The 16,533-nt window shown below is 38.6% G+C and overlaps 6 protein-coding genes and 2 non-coding genes across 8 annotated transcripts; 3 read left to right on the top strand and 5 right to left on the bottom strand.

Moving 5' to 3' along the window:
- Window positions 1-4,033: 4,033 nt before the first annotated feature.
- Window positions 4,034-5,026, top strand: BRG1 (GATA-type transcription factor BRG1; the record flags this gene model as incomplete). The annotated part of the gene is made up of 1 exon (XM_043193385.1): window positions 4,034-5,026. The coding sequence occupies one exon, from the start codon at window positions 4,034-4,036 to the stop codon at window positions 5,024-5,026; it is 993 nt and encodes a 330-aa protein (XP_043047572.1).
- A 968-nt stretch (window positions 5,027-5,994) lies between these two features.
- On the bottom strand, window positions 5,995-7,272 carry KQ657_002630 (uncharacterized protein; the record flags this gene model as incomplete). Its single annotated transcript, XM_043193386.1, has 2 exons — window positions 5,995-7,115; window positions 7,269-7,272. The coding sequence occupies 2 exons, from the start codon at window positions 7,270-7,272 to the stop codon at window positions 5,995-5,997; spliced, it is 1,125 nt and encodes a 374-aa protein (XP_043047573.1).
- Window positions 7,273-7,384: 112 nt separating this feature from the next.
- On the bottom strand, window positions 7,385-9,001 carry MET1 (uroporphyrinogen-III C-methyltransferase; the record flags this gene model as incomplete). Its single annotated transcript, XM_043193387.1, has 1 exon — window positions 7,385-9,001. The coding sequence occupies one exon, from the start codon at window positions 8,999-9,001 to the stop codon at window positions 7,385-7,387; it is 1,617 nt and encodes a 538-aa protein (XP_043047574.1).
- A 1,154-nt stretch (window positions 9,002-10,155) lies between these two features.
- Window positions 10,156-11,652, top strand: KHA1 (K(+)/H(+) antiporter; the record flags this gene model as incomplete). Its single annotated transcript, XM_043193388.1, has 1 exon — window positions 10,156-11,652. One exon carries the CDS (start codon window positions 10,156-10,158, stop codon window positions 11,650-11,652), a length of 1,497 nt encoding a protein of 498 aa, XP_043047575.1.
- Window positions 11,653-11,830: 178 nt separating this feature from the next.
- KQ657_002633 lies at window positions 11,831-11,902 on the bottom strand. The gene has a single exon. It is a non-coding gene; the product is annotated as a tRNA-Pro (tRNA).
- An 18-nt stretch (window positions 11,903-11,920) lies between these two features.
- On the bottom strand, window positions 11,921-11,992 carry KQ657_002634. The gene has a single exon. It is a non-coding gene; the product is annotated as a tRNA-Pro (tRNA).
- A 348-nt stretch (window positions 11,993-12,340) lies between these two features.
- On the top strand, window positions 12,341-13,585 carry ETT1 (uncharacterized protein; the record flags this gene model as incomplete). Its single annotated transcript, XM_043193389.1, has 1 exon — window positions 12,341-13,585. One exon carries the CDS (start codon window positions 12,341-12,343, stop codon window positions 13,583-13,585), a length of 1,245 nt encoding a protein of 414 aa, XP_043047576.1.
- Window positions 13,586-13,898: 313 nt separating this feature from the next.
- KQ657_002636 (uncharacterized protein) lies at window positions 13,899-14,411 on the bottom strand (the record flags this gene model as incomplete). The annotated part of the gene is made up of 1 exon (XM_043193390.1): window positions 13,899-14,411. One exon carries the CDS (start codon window positions 14,409-14,411, stop codon window positions 13,899-13,901), a length of 513 nt encoding a protein of 170 aa, XP_043047577.1.
- Between the last annotated feature and the right edge of the window lie 2,122 nt (window positions 14,412-16,533).

The following is a 16,533-nucleotide window of genomic DNA, read 5'->3' on the forward strand; positions in this document are numbered from 1 at the left end:
TTCTATATGCGTGGCATAAGACCACTTTCTTCTTTCTCACTTCCCTGCAGTTTCACCCCTCATGCATAAGTATTTGTTTCTTTGCTTTGGGATCGTCGTAGAAATTTAAAGGTCCCGCGAATTATCACTTCTTCTGTTCCAATCGATTAAATCATGCACATTTTCAAGTGAAACTTACGTCTGCTCCTATATGTTACAAATTAAGGAAAAGAACCTAAGAAGATCTCGGTCAAGTATTCGGTGAAACCATCTACTGAATGTCCTAAGATATGAATGCTCCACTTTCGGTTTACTACGTGAAAAGATCCAGATACTTCAAATTCAGCCTATTGGTGTGACTTCGTTCCTAAATTGGTTAGATAATCTAGATAACCTTACAATAAATAAACGGGAAAAATTGCGCATGTATTAATGGTAAGAAGAGAAATCTTCACTCTAAATTCTCGCAATACAAAATTGTAGTAACTGGCAACCTTCACACTTGAATATGGATGACCCTTGGCGTTGAAAACCAAATTCTTACCTTGACTATTGTTACGCAACGTGACTATTTAGGTAAACGCTCACCAGCTATTTTTTGGTAAGTACCTAACTATGCTTAGCTACGGTGCTAGAGGCATAGATTTTCTGTAGGATCAATTCTTTAAAGATTCCGTTGTTGTTTTGGCTTCTGTTTACGTATAAAGTTTGAAGTCTGGACTTGGATTAAATTAAGTCGTACATCATCAACGAAAGCGAAAAACTGAAACAATGCTTCACGACACAAATCCGAAGATCTACAACTATGCGCCCGCAAGCATTCACCTCGATTTCCCAACAGCACAAATAAAGCTAAGATAGAAAGAAGAAGCTTTATATTTTAATGCACACATTTTTGGAAAATCTATACCCTTTATTTGGTCTCACAATCAAGAAATAAATATGTGTACTGCATGTTTTCTGATTTTACGACATTCTGCTTCATGTGTCACGGCTTACCTGTTTATGGATGCCTCAAGGAACAAGAATAGTACATCACAACGTGCATTCGAAACTATTGTTGTGGTCAGAGAATTATAGTATCAGGAATACCCCTACGTTAACCCGTTGTTTTATTATGTTGAGTAATTTCAGGCGTAGTGGTTCTTAAGTATGTAAGATATCCAATCTGCTAAATTCTCAGTTACGAACTTTTTAACACATGTTTGATAAAGGATCTAATTGAAGTCCCGGTTTTCCATTAAAGTAAACTTACTTTGAGCCAGTTGCATATAAGGGAGTGTTAATTAGTCTCATAACTATCTAGATCCTAATTTGGTCGAAAGACTTGGATGCGCTATCTCATGAGGTACAAAAAAGCTGTGCTAAACTACCAATCCAATTAAGGTGCAACCTCGTTGATTATAACCAAGATATCTATGTGGTTAGTAATCGGCAAAAGTGGAAAGTTGACTTTTTTTGATTTGAAAATGTTAATGTTAACCTAAAGTTTGATTTTCGTAATGCTTTCAAGGCGAAGTGGTGTTATCTGTTTCACATTGGTCAACCTAGTAGATCAAATTAGGTAATATTGACTATTAAATTACAACTTTGACTTCCTCAGTTAGATAGCCATTCCCAATGTGGAAATAAAACTCTAAAAATCTTGATCTTTTCATTTATAGTGTGTTTCATAGTTAATATGCTTCGGTGACCTTGACTGTTTTAGATAGTTTAAATTTGAATCTAGTCTTCACCACAACTGAAGTTGGTTCATGGCACATTCTTCTCACCAACTCATGTTGTTCGTGTACGCAAACTACTTTGTAATCAGGACCTTGTACTGAATGATTTCCAGTTGCCCATAATCGAACAATAACTGTATTGTTGCCAACAGGAAAATATCGTCTAATGCATAGTTGCGAGTAAAGTTCGCTTGTGACTTCAAATGGTCGACTTCAACCGCTATCAGTTAGTTTGTTTCCAATGAGCGAGTTATGAATGCGTAAGTGTAACACAACCAATTGATTAACTGCCCTAGGAGGGGATAATCAGTGTCACTTGCACTACAGCTAGAAATCAACAATAGCCTACTTCTCTCCAAAGCACTACTGTAATCGAAGTTCCGTAGCTAAATTTCGGTTACGACACAGTGCGTCCTGAGTAGCAGCTTGGAACTGTTCCAATTTAGGCTTCCATCTTCATCGTTGTAACGTTGCTGTGCCATAAAAGAATTAGTTTTTGTAGCTGCTGGTGCAAAAGATGATGGTCCAGATGAAGATTTGCGGTGTTATGAATTGCTAGCAAAAGTTACTAAATCTCCAAGATGGTTACAAGCTCATTGCTTTTGCCAGGTCGAATTCTATCTTTGCTATGAGTAATCATCAATCTTAATGGTGACAACTGCAAGGTAAGGTTAATTACAATCAAGCTTGCAAGCTTTACAACAGCTTACTGCTTATGTTTGGAACAAGGGAAGAAAAAACATTCCTCCTTGAAATCATGATAAGAAGACGAAAAGGAAGCCATTGCAAATAGTGCGATCGAGACCTCTTGAACCAGTGAGTTATAGTCCAAATGCGAAACCAAGGTGGTATCAATCGAAATGCATTGTTTCAGTTCAAGCCCGAATTAAATCGTCAACGAAACGATGCAGAACCTCGTGGGGCAGATTGAGTAGGAATGCACTTTTTAGATGAGAATGTACTTCACATGGTTTCAGATACCGACTGCAAGACGGAAAATCTGAACTATTGGTGAAAAGGGACATTCACATTCTCTTCAGATTGAATTCATTTCACCCTCCTGAGGAATAATCGTCATATCCTATCATTGGCACGCTCCGGATTTGAAGATAGTTAAAGATAACCTGAGCTGAAGCAAGGATCCTTAACACTGCATAGAAAGTGGACCACATTTAAGGTTTTAATGTTCTTTCGTCACGAGCCGATGACAGCAGAACATAAGTTGGCATCAAATTATTGTAACGTCGATCCTATACTTATTGGGTTGTACATCTTGCATGCATATACCCCCAAAATGTATGCAAGATGTGCAATAGACATATGCACCCTGCACAACATCTCGTATTGTTAAGGAGACGACGTTCTCGAAGCCTGCGGATAACTCAAAGTATTACGAGACTATTTTACATTCCATATAGATAAATATTATTAAATTTTCTTGCCACGTACAAAAAATAATTATAATTGCAGGAATTATTACACAATCATTAAAAATCTGAGAAAGGGCCCAATTAAGCCTTCCGCTTTTCAACAGTTTGCGGTGTCTGTGCCTGAACCTGTACCGCGGCATAGGCTTATTCATGCTTAGGTGCTATGTAATTTTCGCTACCCTGATACAAATGCCAGTATAGATAACTTTTCATGCTCTTCTGTGCGTGGCTAGTACGTCACTTGCTCCACCTGGTGTACCATGCATTTTGGAGTGTGACGCATGCAAGTTACTAACTTGTGGCTATATGTGGCCTCTCAAACGTCCCTCCTGTCTACCATTATTTTATGGGCGGTAACCCCATCTTAATGAATATATAAGGCCATCTTCCTCCATTTTCTTTTATTCAAGATTGTTCATTTCCATTTTCCATTTTTACGTTTTCAAACCCCTCATATTTAATACATTATAAGTTACTACGGTAGCGTTTCGATATTATTTTATGTACGCTTACTGACGACTCATTTAACGCACATTAAATTTGTGGTTACGTAATTGCAACTAATACTTCCATTAGGCTTTCAATTTAATACCATTATTAAAGTTATTCAACATCTCTTTAACCATGGCGGAAAAGGACAAGGTTAAGTTGCCTTCAATTTCAGAACTTACATCATCTTCTATCTTGTCTTCACCTTCAACTTCGTCGCATCTGCTGTTTCAGCCTCCTATTACAAAATCCACCGACCTGGGTCAGGGCCCTAGACTTATGCCTATGATGGACTTTAAGTCAAGATTAGCTACTCCATTGAGGCTTACAACACCTTCTAACTACGTTCTTGGTGGTGGTTCAGTTCCGTGCCCCCAGTCCTCAGTTGCATCAATAAGTAACCACACAACAATGTCAGTTGCAACACCTCCAGTTCCAGCTTCTAATGGACCTAATGGTGCAGCTTCTTCTACATCCGCTGCAGTTTCAGGACCTTCTTCTGGCTCTTCAAACAGACCAACATCTCCATTGATGCCATACTATGAACAACCGGGATACCGCACCCCATACAACGGCACCCCATATAATGGCTACAGTTCCCCCTCAGTCCCAGCGATCAATACAGTTCAGCAAGTCGGTGCTTATTCTTATTACCAGCCTGTCTACTATATGTCTTCAGGAGCAAACCAATCCCCCACAACACCGGCAATAGGACCACAATTGCCTTTACCGCAGAATCAAATGAATGTTGCACCAGGCCAACCAGCTATAGGCATTAATGGTGGACCAGTTCCAACTCAAGCTTGTGTACCTGTGGGGTCAACTAGGTTCACAGTTCCTCCGGAAGTTATTGACAAACCCGCCAACAAATGCCACCGTTGTGGTACTACAGAGACACCAGAATGGAGAAGAGGTCCAAACGGAGTTCGTACATTATGTAATGCATGTGGTTTATTTCATGCCAAGTTAGTGAAACGTAAAGGTGCTGTTATTGCTGCGGAAGAAGTTCTCAACAATAAAGTCACTAAAGGAAAGAACGGAAGACGGATATCCATCCAAAAGCATTTGCAGAATGAGTCTGTAGAAAAGGAAGTCAGACGCAACCGTCATCAAAAGGAACAACAACAGATGGAAGTTCAAGCATTACCACCACAGCATCTTTCTCATTCTGCACCAGCTCCTGGTTCCCTCCAAGGGCACATACATCATACACCAATGCAATACCTGGCTATCCCTCAACAGATGCCACCTCAACCATCAGCGACACATGTACAAATGAGATTATCAGGACCCCAAGCATCGCAAGGAATGGTTATTCCTCAACCACATGGACTACCTCCTCCTTTACTGACCCCACTGTATCAGTATGCATCTTCAATTCCTGTTCCTATGGTGCCCCATTAAATTAGACGCCATTTGCATATTTCCAATATATTGAAAAGTCCTCAAATCATTAGTTTATGCTTATTTTTTATTATTGCATGCCACTGCTGCTGCTTCTACTACTATGACTATCACTACTACATATTTTAGTTGATTTTGTTTTAATTCAGTATTGACTGTTATGGAACTTTCCCAGCGCCCCTCTACAGCTGGCTGTTGTTGCTGGCCCAGATCCCAGTATCAGTTTTCACTTATTTGTATTTTTTTGGGTCATTATATTTCTTTGCTTATTTGTTTATTATCTTGATTGCTTTAGTATTAGGTTCTTTAAGTTGTTAGCATTCTGTTTTTGGGTGTATATATTATTTAAAATCTGCGATAGATGTTCAATTCTAAACCTATTTGGTATGGTGAACTTGACAATATATATTATTCGTAAATCATATTTGGTTATGCACAGCCTCGTGTTTCCTTCGTGTTCTGCGTGAGATAATTTGGAATGCACATAAAAGCAGTGAAACCCTCATATTTCTTGATCTGATTTTCCCCACATCTACATTCACTGCATTAAGCAGGGGTTTTGGACCTATGGTGCAATAGAGTGCCTGATAGGGGGGCCTTGGATGAAACTCCACATTTTACTAATCATGAAGCTCCTCAATAGGACCTCTGAATTTGGTATTTATCGTAATCTGGTGCATCGTTTTTAACTCGTTGGATTCTTGCGTATACCGTTAAAGGTTGCATGCCTTTCGACGTACATATGAATCAAGTTGTTTCAAGTGTCCCAAATGGGTGAGATCGACGGAATAGGTACAATTAGGGTGGTAGAGACATTACCTACTTGCTTAATTTTGTATTGATTCATATGTCTAAGAATGGTTTACATCTAAACAAGTTCTAGCATACATAAACCTAATGCACATCTAAGCAAGAGATCATGATCTAGAAATCAACTATGCATCAAACTTCCGTCACGCAAGGGCAATTTACTTTTGATTCAAGCCGTATTTAACCGCCTCAAGTACATCATCATGTACTCCAGCAGAAGGCAGCGCTACGAGAGACCCCAAAGGTTCATTATTGTACACTCCTGTTCTAACCAACATGGACTCCCATCCATTGTCATTAGCTCCTTTAATATCCGATGCTGGGTTGTCTCCTACCATGTAGATGCGGTTAAATTGTAAATTAGTAGGGTTGTTAATTTCTTGAGCAAATGCGCCTGAAGAGTGAACGTGGCCATTTCCATGTTTACTGGTTAATTCAACATGCCATTTGGCTAAAGCCTTTTTGGCATAGTCATATTGAATAGCGTACGGTTTCCCCAAGATCAAAGAATCCATTTCTGAGCAATTGTTGATTTTCTTGTACAAGGATTCCACAACCATTCTGAAAGCACCCTGGCCAAATCTGGGGATGGGATAGTCGTTGGCCCAAATGAAATCATCATTGCTGAAAATAATGGGGATCAGGGGAGTTGATCTATGAACGGTTGGTACTTTCCTTTGTGTGCCGATCAAACCACCAGCCGAGTTAAGAAGGTCAAGTGTTACTTGAATATCAGTTCCCATATCTCTGGGATCATTAAACACCGCAATTGCTTCAATTGGCTTCAGTAAGTCCACCTCCCTGGTATATTTGCTCAATTGTTCTACTGTGTATCTGTGATGGGGGGAAACAGATGGGTTTTGTTTCACTATATCCATAGGTATTATCACATCTTGAAATCCATATTCAAGTGCACACTTCCTGGCTTCATCATTAACACCTCCAACAACAAGAATACGATCATAAGCGTGCTTTTCTCCCAAGATCTGTAAAGGTGTATGACTTTGAACAAGCTGATTGGCAGAAAGCTCTACTCCAAGTTTATCAGAGAGAAACTCGGCCCTCTTCTTCTCTGTGACTCCTCCACCATTTGTCAAAAGCAAAAATGGCACCTTCTCTTTATTAAGCAACTCTAAGGCCGTTTTGGCTTGCGGAATTGGTTTATTTCCTCGAATCAATACTCCATCAATGTCAAATACAAATGCGCTTTTACTGGCACTGGTACTCAATAAACGAATACCTCTAAGGAGCATGTTCCAATAATTGCTGATTGCCTTGGCTGTATTAAGAAATTAGAGTGTTGTGTTCTTACTAATCAATGGTAATCAAAGAAAACGTGGAGCGTCAACATAAACAATCCATACAAATCGTTATCAGTACTTTGAGATCGTTACCCGGATCAACACCTTTGGTAGCACAAAACTCATATGACTCATGAGTCATATCAAATGTACATCTACTCTATTATTATCTTATCATGATTAATATTACGATTAATATTCCCATTCCTGTCGTTAAAACTATTTACAACGTCTCCAACCTTTTCATCTAGAAATGAACATTATTAGCTAAAGACCCAAGAGTGTCGAAATAACCCTCCTCTATTGTCCACTCTGAACCTGAATGTTCCCTAAGAACACCACAAGCATTACCAGTAATCAATAATCCTGGAGGTCTTGATCCACATGCCTGAACTGCATCTGCTACCTTAGCCAACGACGTGCGTATCACACGTTGGTCAGGACACAGAGCTCTTTCCACAATACAACATGGTAATTGGGGAGCCCATCCTGCTTCATCTATCATTTTAGGTATTAATTCCACAATTCTATGCAATGCCATGAGAAATACTGTTGTTCTTTTAGGATTAAACGCTGGTAAATCCGGTAAAGCTCCCTTTCTTCCTGTACCCGTGCACACTAAAACTTGGTCAGCTACATCACGTTGGGTCATTGGTACATGACTAAGCACTGGAGCAGCAAGGGCTGATGATATACCTGGTATCACTCTGGGGGTGAATCCATGCAGCTCAAAGAATAGAAATTCCTCTCCACCTCTTCCAAAAATGTAAGGATCACCTTGCTTCAATCTCACCACATTGTCACCACGTAAAACTGCTTCTAAACCCAAAGCTAAAAGTTCTTCTTGAGCCCTTTCCGCATTTCCAGGGAACTTCTTTGCGATGAAAAGTTGAGTGCGGTGTTTGGGGATCAAATCTAATACTGCCTGAGGTACAAGCTTATCAGCCAATACCAAATCAGCATTTTGAATAGCATGTAGAGCACCAATTGTTAATAATGATACCGAACCAGGCCCAGCCCCTATAAGCGATATTGAGCCCTTTGGCCTTTTGTCCTCTTCTGTTTCCACTTGTGCAGGTTCAGCTTGAGGTTCTGGGGTTGGTGATCTTATTGAATATTCATGAGATAATTCTTCCATGTTTAGTGTTGCTAACTTTTCAAGAGGATAGTATTCCACGATTTGAGATAACCAACGAGATCTTCTTAGTTTCTTCTCTTCTGCTGTCATCAGGAATTCTTTCACTAAAGAGTTTAATTTTGAAGTGTTCACTGCATCATCATCATTTTCACCGATCTCGCTATCTTTTGAGTCGTCTAATTTATCTTCTAACTTTATAAGCTTCCTTAACTCTCCAACATTAGAACAGATCTTATCAATGTTTGTAGGTACATGTTGAGAGAGTTCTCTTCTTAAACGAGCTGCCAATTTGCATCCCTTCCCATTGGTAGTGACACCTAATTGGAAGTCACCGCTAGTATAAGTGGACATCAAAGTAAATGTACTTAATTGAGAGTTATCACTAGTATTTATTGGGATTCTAAGTCTTCTGCATTCGGTAAAAATGGTCTGTTGTAACTCTTTGTCATTGATGTTAACAAACACCTTATCCACCACATGGTTAGTTTCTTTCCTTCCAACTGTGGTTAAGACTTCTTTGGTAAATTCCTGTTTAAGAAGACGGATTTTATTGTTCTCAACATATTCTCGAAGTGCCGGACTAATATCATGATCATTGGTTATTAGCACTATGGGAAGAGCACCGGCTTCAAGGATTGTACGGATGCGAAAGGCTGACATGGGTGAACTTCCCACAACCAAGTGAACCTCGTTCTCGCATTTTAATGTTGCTACTAAACCCACCATTCTAGTGCTTTATATTCATTCCGTAGGAACCAGAAGTTTGCTTCAGGTTTGCTTTGCGATTACAGTCTCTAAAAGCTATTATATAGTCCTTTACGTCGTATAGAGGTCCTCATCCATCACAGCATGTCACGTGCTCTAACAAACTAAAGTTTTAGTTAATTTAACAGACCAAAATCAGAATCACATTCGCATTAGTACTAGCAGTCGTGCGTTCACCGGAACCGATAACGAATGCGACTCCTTCATGGCCGCAAGAGAAATGGGGAAGGTACAAGCTGACCAAATGGTTGCTTACATATTATTGTTTTTAGCTGCGCGTCAGATCAATTCGTTCACTCGCTCGTTACCCCTTGGTGATCAAATAATATACGAGGCTTGTAGACTTTACGGAGTGCAAACAACATGAATCTTAGATTTCATTCTTACACCCATAGAAATGGGGTATTATCACATTGAACATCATTATCTTACTCGCAATATCTTCCACAGTTTCAGTCATGCCTCACAATATGTATGAGTATGGGAATTATGACGTTTTGGTACCGTGACATCTTTTTTACTGCACGAGAATTTAACATGATTTGTCGGCGAATTTCAGATCTGAGTTGTACAAGGTTTTGAATCTCAGCTTGTTCTATCTTGGCGTATATTCTACACTGTCTGCGTTAACTTGATTAACTCTTTTCATAGAATCACCTAAACTTGATTGTATAAATGCTATAGCTGCAACTGGCGTTTGCCTGTCCCTTTTTTTACCCTATACACAACGTCATCCATCAGATCATACACAACCCCGCTGATCTCAGTTATTTTAACGACGAATAAAAAAAAACAATTGGATCACGTGATCCTGAAAGTAATCCTTGACGTCATGATCTTTCTTTATCTCAATATAAAAAAAACAATTAAGTTGTCTTTTTGATCAGCATATATTCCTTTCTTTATTAGGCTATTGATTTGTTTGGGCTCACCTCTGTGTTTTTGCTAGACGTTGATTGACTATTTACTGAGTTTATACTTGTTGGGAAATAGGCTATAGTCCCCTTTCCTCTTTAAAGTCAAGTACATTGCACACTTAATAGTTGTACTTTTGTTTACGGCATTAGACTTAAGACTTAAGTTATTCTATATACATTTACACTCATATAAATAAAATGGCTGTTGATACCCTGTCAGTGGCTGGGATAGTCTCTGGTAGGAATCCCGTGGAATATTCGGCCTCGTCGCCGTACACATTGTTCTTATTGCAAGCATTAATCATCTACGCGTTTTCTATGCTATTCAATTACCCATTGGGCTTGATTAAACAACCAAGAGTTATTGGAGAAGTCATAACAGGTATTGTACTAGGCCCTACAGTTATGGGTAGAATCCCTAATTTCACTTCACGCATATTCCCTGCCCTGAGTATACCTGGCTTGACTTTGGTAGCAAATATTGGGATCATTTTATTTATGTTTGTCATTGGTTTAGAAGTAGACTTGCTCTTTATGAAAAAAAATATGAGAGTTGCATTATCAGTGGGTTTGGCTAATACTCTTGTTCCATTTGGTCTTGGATGTGCTATTGCTGTGGGTTTGTTTGATCATTACCGTAAAAATGACCCCAACCTACCAGAAATCAAGTTTACAACTTATATGGTTTTTTGTGCAACAGCTATCTGTGTTACTGCATTGCCTGTACTAGCGAGAATTTTAAGAGAAATTGGATTATCAAAAGATAGGTGTGGAGTCATTGTGTTATCGGCCGGTATTTTTAATGATTTGGTAGGTTGGATACTTTTAGCGTTATCAATCACGCTTGCTAATGCAGACAAAGCGGTCAACACCGTATATATTATAATGTTGACTGTAGGATGGTTCATAGTGGTATTGTTTCCTGTGAAATGGATTTTACATTTGTACTTGAAACGCTGGACAAATGAGATTGAAGTTGGTCCAAGTCATGTCACAACCACTTTGATTCTTAGTACAGTGTTTACCAGTGCTTGGTTTACAGATATTATTGGTGTTCATGCTATTTTTGGGGCATTCATGGTTGGCTTAATTATTCCTCGTGAACTGGATTTCCATCACAAATTCATTGAAAAGATTGATCTGTTGGTGAGTGCTATTTTTATCCCACTTTACTTTGTTTTGGCTGGTCGTAATGTGAATTTAGGCACACTTGACAAAGGAATTGATTGGGCATATATCATTGGAATCATTGGGTTGGCTATGTTTGGGAAGATTATTGGTGGCTTACTAGCTGCAAGAATAAATGGTATTTTTTGGAGAGAATCCTTAGCAGTGGGTGTTTTAATGTCATGTAAAGGTATTGTCGAAATTGTTGTTTTGCAAGTGGGTTTGAATGCAAAAATTTTGAATCAAAAGACGTTCTCCATGTTTATTCTCATGGCCATTATTACAACATTTTTAACCACACCCTTAACGAAACTTGTGTATACAGAAAGTTATCGTCAGTATGTCAATCAACAATTGGCTGCTGAAAAACAAAAGGAACAACAATCAATAGATACTTCGGCGATTTCCAATACAAATAATTCAGGAATTGCAACACCTCCTGAAGACAATGATGATCATGTCGTTAGTGTTTCTCATGTTCTTGATGATGAGAACACGGATAGAGAAACTAACGGAAAGTCAGGTTGAGAATAGTTTACTATTTCTTTACTTTTTCAATGCTGAGTTACACTATAGCTCAAATAATTGTCGTGGATCGGCAATGTGTTATTTTTCACTTCTTTTTATAATCTGATGTTTTTAATGACGCCTACACTTGTATACTGTCTTCTTGAAGATACAAAAATATAAGAATGTAACAAAAAAAGGGGCAAGCCCGGAATCGAACCGGGGACCGCACCCACCCTAAGGGTGAATCATACCACTAGACCACGTGCCCACAAAAGAAGAAAACAAAGGGGCAAGCCCGGAATCGAACCGGGGACCGCACCCACCCTAAGGGTGAATCATACCACTAGACCACGTGCCCACTTGTCACGGGTGACTGCGTGCCTTTATTAGAAACGAAAAGTAAATTGACAAAATTGATCACGTGATGTATCCAGCACTTTGTTGATTGTATAACTTTCAGCTTGGTTATTAATATTGGTATATTAAGGTGATGCTTTACTTTTTCAATTTTATGAGGTATGATTTCGTACGAAATGAGCTCGTTTGCATTTGTGACAGAACGTGTAAGAGAATTTTGAAAAGTGGTCTGTTTTACCAAGATGCCCATCTCTCGAAAATTATGTAGCCACATCGCGAAATTAAGCAGATACTGTGAGTTCTACATGATTCCTACGAAGTAATAATCTGAGCCAGAATAGTTTGAAAAATGGCAAAAAGACAATTAGGCCTTGGTAAAAAGTCCAAGACGAACAAGAAGCAAAAAGTTGAAGATGAAGAAACTTCAGCCGCATCAACGAACGAATTAACTGTGGAACTTGACCATGAAGTTGATCCCAATGATGAATTCTCTCAATTGCATGGATTATGGGATACATATTTAGGAGGAGAAAGAGATAACGAATTGATCTTGAACGGTATTGTCAATGAATGTGACAGATTGTTGAGAAACTCAACTACTGACAAAATTACAGACAAATTCTATGCAATTTACGGGGTAGCTTTGAGCGAATTGGCTAAGTTTAAGACGGAGGAAGCGAAAGACGTAACTGCTTTCTTTAATGAACTGATTGACAGGTTAGATACTGGGTTAAAAAAGTTTCCACATTCACCTGAACTTTTATTTGCAAAGAGTAAAGTCTTGATTAATCAAGTTCCATTGCAATACATATCACAATTAGACTTAAACAGTAAGCATAAAGATATCAACGTCAAGGAATTGTTAGATAGAGTTTTACAAACATATAATGGTGCTGAATCTAAAGCTATTGAGCAGAAAAGGTTTCACTTGTTTAATTCTGAATCTTTTGAGATTCTTCAAGCTTTGGACGACACGCTTGAAATCATTGATAACTTTGGAAAGGATCATATTGAAGCTGATGATGACCGGGAAGATGAGGGTTTAGGAAAGAATTCTGATGATGATAATGATGAAAATGGCAATGAAATAAAGTTAGATGAAGACCATTCGTTGTACCAGATCCGTGAGTCTGATGAATACAACTTGTGGTGGAGAGAGAAAACTATTGTTTTTCTTAATCAAGTCAAGAAAGATAAAGCTGTTGATAAGGCTCTTGTGTTGGAGTTGAACAAACTCTTGGGACAGTCATATCTAAAGGAGAGTGAAGGAATCACCAGTATATATACAACATTGATGTACGATGATGACTTTGAAGGGGAAGAACTCGAGGGTTTTACCAAGCATGAGCTGCAGAAAATTGCTCAGGAATTAATTGGTAAGGCACTCAAATATTTGGAAGCTGCTGAAGATGATGACGACCCAGAAAGTTGGGTTTTGGTTTCAGAAGCAATGATATCGTTGGCTAATTGCTACGAGTTGGAAAGCGAGGACCAGGAATCGTTATACAAGAAAGCAGAGAAACGTTTAGAGAGAGCTAATAAGGCTACTCAAGGTAGATATCAAGAAGAATTGGACAATTTACTTCAAAATTAGTTACGGTAATAATAAAGACTATGATAAACAAAATAAAAAATATGTAGATACATAAATTCATACATACATACATATATATATGTGATTGAAATGAAACTCTATCAAAAAGTGACATAAAGAGTGGCATACTGATTATGTGAATCACTGAAAAAGAGCCTACTAGGAGATTTCACAACAGCATCTATATGGACCATTGAAAACACAAACAAACTGAACAGAATTGAACTTAACTTAACTTGACTTGACTTAATTTAACCTATAATAACCATCACCACACCAATAATGTACAACAAACCTGTAAATACATCTGACTCTATACTCTAGCAACTTGAGAACGCAAAGTTGACTCACTCTGTAATTTCATGGCATTCTTCTCATGGGCTGCATCCTTGCACCTTTGCAATGCTATACATAAATGGTCTTCCAAGAGACGGTGTTTTGCACAGAAATTACCCGAGCAGTGAGAACATGCTCCAACAATTCTCAAAGGGGTGGAGGAGCACAGTTGGAATGAGCACTTAGACTTCTTCTTCTTGCGATGGGAAGACGAAGAAGAAACAGAGGTACCCGTTGAAGCAGAGGCAGTAACATCACTTGTACTCATCAAAATTACGGTAGTCTCATTACAAGACATTCCACAGTCAGATAACAAACCATTTGAGGAATCTAATTTCGCTCCGTTAAAGATAAGTTTGAAGTCTTCGGGTAAAACGGAGTGTGAGGGGCATCCAGCAGTAGCTGCAGCTCTCAAATCCTCAACTGTAGCATTTTCATCAACTGTAACAACGTAGCTTGTTTCGGTGGTCAATCTGATGTTCACTCTCATGGTATATTTGGAGTGGTATCGGGAAAGCGGGGGCAGCAAATCACGTTTTCTGGTTTCCTATAAATGAACCAGTATTAGGAAAGTAGATTACTATAGGATATATCCGAAAGTAGGATACTTATACTTATAATATACTCAAGAATAGAGATAAAGAAAGTGGCGTCTATATAATTTTGAACAGACTCCTCCTAAGAAAGTACACTGGCCCATTGGCCGTGTAGTGATCATTTTGGGTTCACTGATTGTCATTGTACTGCGATTGTGGTGGCAACTCTTGTGCCAGAATCAGTTTCAGTCATGGCAATTTCACGGCGAGCATGGCCACGACCTTTGCTGTTTATAGGCGTAACTCTCGTTCTGGTGCGAGCTTTACATAGCTTAAAATAGTTCGGCTACGGGGCCGAAGAGGACTACAAGACGACTGTTTAAATAGTATTGTTATTCTATTTACTGTTGCTATGCATATGTATTAGCAGCCAAGCCACAGCCCACCTGAACTGCTTAATAAATTGTTCAAAAGTAGCTATTATGAGACGGCAGATAACAATTGAAATTGTGAGCGCTACCGACTGTTCATAATTTGGTCTTATGCTCTGCTATGATTAATCTCTTTGCCCCTTAAAAACTCTCCTCAAATTGAACAGAAAACAACAGATGATGCGCAAGCTCCCTATTTTCAATTTCGCAGTGTACCAGAAGTTATTATAGTGAACTGTCAATATTTTAAAACCTAGATACACACACCTTGGTTGTAGTTCCCTAGTCAAAACTCATTTTTTGGCCATAATTTGAAACTGAAGTTTAAACTACAAAGTACCCTTAGTGGTTGGGTACGTCGAACTTACTAAGGTGATTATCTATTAGCATAAGCCTATGAACTCTATCATATCAACTTTAGTATAATTATGCCCAAGTAAATGAAGTGCTAGCCAGACTTTACAGCGTCCGAAAAAAAAGAAAGAACAATTAGTAAACATCAAGTGAACTGTTGCCCCTTCAGAAGTTGGCAAGCCATAAGCCACTCAGGAAAAAAAAAACAAAAAATGCACTTCGGTGCTACCGTCATTTCTTGTAAGGAGAGAAGGATTTCTTGCGTAAGGAATTTGATGGAATGAGTGTGGGAAATTGGTTCCCTTGCCTTTTCGACAAGAATTTCACTGACTCCAATTCTGGTAGACAGTTGCCGATTTGCTATAAATAATCGGTCTGCAATTTATAGCTACTAACAACACAAGATGCTGAATGACTCATAATGCTGAAACCATATCAAAATAAATGCACTTGTAACAGGATGTCCACATCTACCCACTACTGTATACATACAAAAAATTGCGATGGTTTATAAAGTCTGTTTGAGTACAGTGTTTGGGAATACTATTTTACTTCATTGTAGTATTTGCAAAGTGAATTCGGTTAGAGGAGTTTTCTGGTTGTTACAGGAGTAATGAACCATTAGATCGCGACCTGTCACAAGAGAAACGTAGCTAGGAGTTTCAGATATTGAAAACTGAGAGGTACCCTAGTTGTTGCTGAAGGACTATCTTGGTTTACACTTTATCTAAATCTTTGTAACATAAATGGTTTAAGCAAGCATTAGAGTAAAAATCCAGTCAAGCTCTTTTTGGACAGAACAGGCAATGTAAAACCTATACATGATTTAAATACGAACTATCTACAATTTAGCTCTGGTATGGTAGCGAGACAGGAATTTTTTTTGGCCAAGTTTGAAGTGATAATATGAAAACAAACGTAAACTAGAAACAACAAAAAGGTTCAGAAAAAAAGGAAGAAAAACGACGTTTGGGGTGAAGGGAAATGTCGTAAGAATAGACATTTGTGAAGGTCCAAAGGAGGAATATGTGGTGTGTGGAGGATTATATGAGTGGACGAAGGTGAAAAAATGGCAAAGGAGAAGGTAAACAATTGAAGAAATTTTTTCGATGCTGTTGTGAGTGAGAGTAAGGGAAAAATAGACCCCTACACCTGGTCGTGCGCCTACCAAATATATGCAAAATAGCAAATTGAGAAGCTTGTAATTAGTTTTGGATATTGAATAGTGAAGCAGATATAGAGAAGGTGAATAGAAGTAGTATACATTGGCAAGCAACATATGGATAGTAAA

This window comes from Scheffersomyces spartinae, assembly GCF_019049425.1.
Source record: "Scheffersomyces spartinae strain ARV_011 chromosome Unknown scaffold_21, whole genome shotgun sequence".
NCBI classification, from domain to species: Eukaryota; Fungi; Ascomycota; class Pichiomycetes; order Serinales; family Debaryomycetaceae; genus Lizanozyma; species Lizanozyma spartinae.